The sequence below is a fragment of the Lineus longissimus genome, chromosome 3 (genome assembly GCF_910592395.1).
Source record: "Lineus longissimus chromosome 3, tnLinLong1.2, whole genome shotgun sequence".
NCBI classification, from domain to species: Eukaryota; Metazoa; Nemertea; class Pilidiophora; order Heteronemertea; family Lineidae; genus Lineus; species Lineus longissimus.
In genome coordinates this window covers 20,450,977-20,457,151 of record NC_088310.1, presented here as the reverse complement: position 1 = coordinate 20,457,151, position 6,175 = coordinate 20,450,977, and the positions used below count along the sequence as shown (strand labels likewise).

Here is a 6,175-nt window from a genome sequence, read left to right as displayed (position 1 = left end):
ACATCAAGTGTCAATTCAGCCCACGCTAGGTCCTGGCGACTGGTACAGAAGACATCCGTTTCTGGTACATTTCACCAATCTAGGGATGGTCACTCGGGTTCTGTTTATCTTAAAGGCCTTCCCACACCAAGAAACAGGAAGTGACTCATGCTTTCTTCAGAAGCCAAGGTTTGGCAAGATTAGTATTATAGCAAATAAAGTTAGTTCTCTGATGGTAACCAAAGAGTTTGCCTCGTTCTATAGCATCATATCCCCAAACTTCCACATGGTGTCGTTGGACCAGGATTTTTGGGTTTTGCAACACGGAATACGGAATACGGAATACACAACGCAATACTACGGACGGAATTTACGGATTACGGAATAGACACTGATACGGGCATCAAGTTTATTACGGACAATTGAATTTCAACTCGGCATGGCAGACGAGAACGAAGAGAACGAAACCATGGAAACGGCGGAAACGGTTCCAAGGGAGAAAACTCCTGAGGAAATAGCGGACTTGAATCGCAAGTATAATAAACGTAAGGCTCTAATCAAGGCCTTTGATCGTGAATTCGAGGGGGTTGAGGACATTCTCTCCAAAGAAACCCCAAACAAGGCGGAACAAATTCTGGCAGAGGCCAGTCTTGAAGAACTTAAGAACATATTCGACAACGAATATGAATTAAATAACGATATCGAAGCGGAACTCGATGGCGGCGAATTCATCATTGAAATGGATAACATTATCGTGCGGCGGAGTCATGAGCGAAGACGTCTCATGCGTGTAAAACTGTTCGTTGAGGATTTCAAGGAGCACGCAAAAGCGGAAACAAAGAGGGAGAAATGGGACGGCACACCTTCGTCGGCAAAAACGGCAAGGTTGCCAAAACTAAGGCTTCCCATATTTGATGGGACATTCACAAAATGGACAGCCTTCTGGGAGACAATGGAAGCAGACGTGATAAACGGTAACTTTTCGGATATTACAAAATTTAGTTATATCCTAGGGCAATTAAAGGGACCAGCGCTGGATGCGGTCACAGGCATCCACGCGACGGGAGATAACCTCGAGACGCTGACGACAACACTAAAGGAGAGGTTCGGGCAACAACGGAAAATTGTCCGAGCTCACGTGTGCAGCATTTTCGACTTGGAGCCACCCGGGCATAGCTACGCAGCACTGAGCCAGTTCTACAACCACGTCATGGGAGACATCAGATCGCTCAACAACCTGGGCATCGACACGGAAGAATGTGCGGCGTTCATCATCCCAACGATGGAGAGGAAGCTGCCGAGACAGTTCCAGGACAAGATGGGGACCAGCGGACAGGACGGAGCCTTCAACCTGAAGGCGTTTTTAGAAACTTTCGTAAAGCACCTGAACAATCTAGGAGAACGTTTTAGTAGTGAAAATCGCGAGAAAACCAAACCCGCTGAAAGTGCGAACCGGAAACCCATCTCTGCCGCAACCTTAGTATCCAACAACGGGACAAAACCAAAGTCATGCGTGTTCTGCGATGGAGACCATTTTCCATCAAATTGTACAAAGGGTGATTCGGATCGATTCGCGGTGGTCAAAGCCAAGCGCTTATGTTTCAATTGTCTCCGACCGCACTCTGCCAGGAATTGCAGCAATCGCAAAAATTGCAACGTCTGTAATCGCAGACATCATTCATCTCTGCATAATCACTTTGCTCAACATTTTGGCGCGACGAATGCTGGTGAACAGCAAGGCGGTTCTAGTACTACACAAACATGTGCGATACCGCGTGAAAAATCACGGTGTCCAGTAGGCCTATCCGGTGCAGGCCTATGCGACAAATCAGAGTCGGGAAGTGTCGTAAAATTAGAATCCAATAAGTTGGATAGGCCTAACGGATCGGAACGCAAAACTAGGCCTATAGATCCTGCTGCTGTAGCAGCTGAGACGGCAGAAAACAACAAAATTGTTTTGTTGGAAACGGGTCGTGTCACCTTAGAAAATGGTGATGCACAAATTAAGGCAGGGGTACTCATAGATCGGGGCAGCATGTTGTCATACATTCGCAAAGATACGGCTGTAAAATTAAAACTCCAGCCACACGGTAAGCAGTACCTAAATGTCAACGGTTTCGGGGGTCATGTAAGCAAACGGTGCTACGACATGGCATCGGTTAATGTAGCTACTAATGAAGGGCCGAAGGTCATGGATGTCTTAATCACAGATGAAATTGTGAAGCCGATAAACCAAAGCGGATGGGAAAAATGTTTGAATCATGATTACATAAAGGAATTACCCCTAGCGGACAATCTTGGTGCCAAAACTGGCAAATTAACCATAGATTTACTCATAGGATGCGATAGTGCATATTTGTTCTTGGAAAATCGCATTATCACGGGAAAACGTGGTCCCACTATACAGTTTTCAAACATCGGTTGTTTCTTGTCAGGCCCATTAGAAATAATCCAAGGGGATAGCGCTGATGCCACGACCGCCGTGGTCGGCCAAGGTGACAACGAAAGTGAGGATCGGGAGGCGGAATTGTTGAAAACTTACATGGAATCAATAACGGTCAAAAATGACGAAGGAAGCGATGGTAAGTACGATGATCAATTCCTCTCAAACTACCTTGATAAAATGCAATTCAAAGAAGGTCATTATTATGCTCCACTCCCCTGGAAAGATGACTACCCGGAGTTAAAAACCAACGTGGACGCCTGTAGGTCCCGCCTCAATCAGGTTACATCTAGGCTTAGAAAATTGAATCTTGCTGATCAATACATGAAAGTAATGCAAGAAAATCTTGATAAGGGGTATGTCTCAGAGATCAGTGATGCACAGGCCTTAAAAGAATCAGATTGTCACTTCATGCCACATTTTCCGGTATTGAGAGAAAGCGCAACCACTCCTGTTAGAATAGTGTTCGATGCTAGTTGTGGTTCGCCATCATTAAATGATTGTTTACACGGTGGGCCAAATATGACACAAGATCTGGTAAGGTTGTTGATGTTATTTCGGACGGGAAAGTATGCTATCAGTGCAGATCTGGCCCGGGCTTTCTTATCGGTTAGGTTGCTCGAGTCGGACCGGAAGTATGTGCGTTTTTTGTGGTACAAAGACAACGACATGACGAAAGAAGTTGTGCCGTATACCTGCAACACAGTCATCTTTGGTAATGTCAGTAGCCCATTTGCCTTGGCAGTCACCTTGCATAAACATCTGACTCAGTACAACACACCTGTATCACTAGACATGTTGGCAAAGACATACGTTGATAATTTGTTGTCAGGGGTCGGCTCAGAATCGGAAGCCTTAAAGTATTACCATGAAGCTAGAGAAATCATGTCTTCGGCAGCTTTTGACTTACGGCAATGGGCCACAAACTCGGAAAAACTGAATGAGAAAATACACGAAGACGGTACAAATGCAAAAGCAGGTCCACAAAATGTCCTTGGCTTAAAATGGCATTGTGTCAGGGATGAGCTTTCGGTTAGCGAGAAACGGTTTGAAAAGGACAAGGTCCACACAAAAAGAACGGTAGTCTCAGAGACTTCTTCGATTTTCGATCCTCTTGGTCTTGTGGGTCCAATGGTTGTGCCAGCTAAAGCGTTCGCAAACAAACTGTGGGTTGAGAGTAAGTCTTGGGACGAGCATCTGACTGAGGATCAGAAACATGAGTGGAATGACATTCGGGTGTCATTACAAAGAGCGGATGAGATGAAATTTCCAAGATGGTTGAATCTTGAATCAGATAATCAGTTGGAAATCATTGTGTTTTGTGATGCATGCCCAACTACGGCAATCGGGTGTGTAGCATATGGTAAGCAAGGCAACCGGGTCACATTGCTGGGTTCTAAGAACAAGGTGGTATCGCAGAAAAACAACAATCTGACGGTACCAAAATTAGAATTGCAGGCCATGGTGATGGGAGCCCAATACGCAGATTACTTGGTCAACACATACAGGGACACTTACGCAGGAGTAAACGTAACTCTCCTCACTGATTCGGAGATAGCCTTGTATTGGGTGAAATCTGACAAAAAGTTGCAGCAATTTGTCAAAAATCGGGTTGACCTGATCAGAAAGCTCACAAAGGTCGAGCAATGGTTTCACGTCAGAACGGCTGACAACATTGCTGACATAATATCACGGGGTACAACACTCCAGGGACTGGGGAGCTCTGTTTGGTTACAGGGACCCAAGTGGTTAAAAGACGACAGCATCACTTGGCCAATCAATCCCCTAAATGATCACAAAATTGAGACAGTGTTGGTAGGGAGTGTAGAGGTGGAAAATGAATTTCTTCCAAAAAACACTAGGGTAGGCCTAACACAAATCATGGATGTCCAACGCTACAGCTCCTACACCAAACTGTTAAAAGTGACCTCATTGGTCACCCGAGCTTTCAAACGTGGAATTCAGGCCAAGAGCAAAATTTCAGCGGACGACATGCACGCCGCGGAACAACTATGGATTCGTAGCACTCAACAAGAGGGGTACAGCGATGTTCTGACTTATCTACGGGCAGAGAAAGCAAAGAAGCAAAAGCTTCCCAAGCGACCACCATTGGTCAATCAACTAGGCCTATTTCTCGCAGACGATGGCATGATTCACTGCGGGGGGAGGGTGCGTAACGCAAATGTCGAATTGGACAGGAAGTTTCCGATTCTACTTTCAAAAACTAGCTTTTTGTCAACGCTGATCATCCGGGATGCGCACCAACGTATAGTGCATTATGGTACTGGGGCAACAATGTGTGAACTCCGGAAAAAATTCTGGATCACATCCATGCGTTCTACAGTTCGTCAAGTTGTCAAACGTTGCGTAATCTGTAAGGTTGTAGCTGGAAGACCTTACTTGACACCACTGGCACCAGAGTTACCTGAGTTTCGGTTAAATGAACTAACCGCATTTAGAGCATCAGCAGTAGACTTTACAGGTCATATTTACGTTCGCAATAGGCCCACAAACAAGGTACAGAAGGTCTATGTAGCATTATTCTGTTGTCTGACAACTAGAGCGGTTCACTTAGAAGTAGTCCCAGATATGACGGTTGAGTCATACTTGCGTGCCTTCAGACGATTCACATCAAACTGTTCGACACCTAAACTTGTCTACTCGGATAACGCCAAAACCTTTAAGGGCGCAGAAACAGAAATCAAACGGTTGTTAGCTAACGTGAGTGGTGAAAGAGTTCAGAATCACCTTACTAGAAACGGCATCTCTTTCAAATATATACCGGTGCAGGCTAGTTGGTTTGGAGGTGTGTATGAGCGCCTTATCGGGGTAGTAAAAAGCGCCATCAAGAAGACGCTTGGTAAGGCTCTGGTTGACAGTGATGAATTAAACACCATGGTTAAAGAAATACAACAAGTTGTAAACAACAGACCGCTAACATATATGTCGTCGGAGCCAACTGAATTAGGTTTACACGCGATCACTCCGAATCACCTAATTTTCGGTAGAGATATGGATCTCTTACCCCACCAAGAGGTAGAAAACGCAGAGTTCGATCCAACATATGGCGGGAAAACCGCACTGGAAAAAATGGCACACCACAGATGCGTATTGATCAATCATTTTCGGAAACGTTTTTATGACGAGTACGTGGCCGTGTTACGGGAACGTCACATGTACGAAGTAAGTAAACAGAACGCCACAGCAGACACAATACGCTGTGGGGACGTGGTCTTGGTTCATGATAAGGATGAACGTCGGATTAACTGGAAATTAGGAAAGATCGAAAGTCTGAATACCGGCAAAGATGGGTTGACGCGTTCCGCAACTGTGCGCACAACATCGGGTAGATCAAACCGTGCGATTGGAAAATTATATCCCCTGGAATTGCATGTTGGTCCAGAGGAAGTGCCGCCAAAGGCGGGAAATCACGTAAACGAAGGTACGCGACCGCAGCGCGCAGCTGCGAAACTCGCACGTGAACGGATACAGAGACAATCTCAAGACTAAGAGAATTCTCTCAAAAACTTTGTGTGAACTATATGCATGATAAAAGACACTTGTTATTGACATTTAGTTTAGTTTTCAGTAAAGGTTGATCGGAAATCATTCATATCGGAACTTAGTTGAGTTTAGTTTGAAGTCATCACATTACCTTTAAGTGTATACTCATTCGTTGTTGATGTTTAGACACACGACTAGTAATTTCTCGGAATACCCAAGATTCGGATAATTGTCAATCGTGACATTGTT

At 45.1% G+C, this 6,175-nt stretch overlaps 1 protein-coding gene across 1 annotated transcript; it reads left to right on the top strand.

Annotated features, from left to right (window-relative positions):
- The first annotated feature begins 418 nt into the window (after positions 1-418).
- On the top strand, positions 419-5,932 carry LOC135484844 (uncharacterized). Its single transcript, XM_064766536.1, has one exon. It carries the CDS (start codon positions 419-421, stop codon positions 5,930-5,932), a length of 5,514 nt encoding a protein of 1,837 aa, XP_064622606.1.
- Positions 5,933-6,175: the final 243 nt, after the last annotated feature.

Excerpts from the sequence above, each read along its gene's own strand:
- LOC135484844 (XM_064766536.1), top strand. The coding sequence starts at position 419 with ATGGCAGACGAGAACGAAGAGAACGAAACCATGGAAACGGCGGAAACG.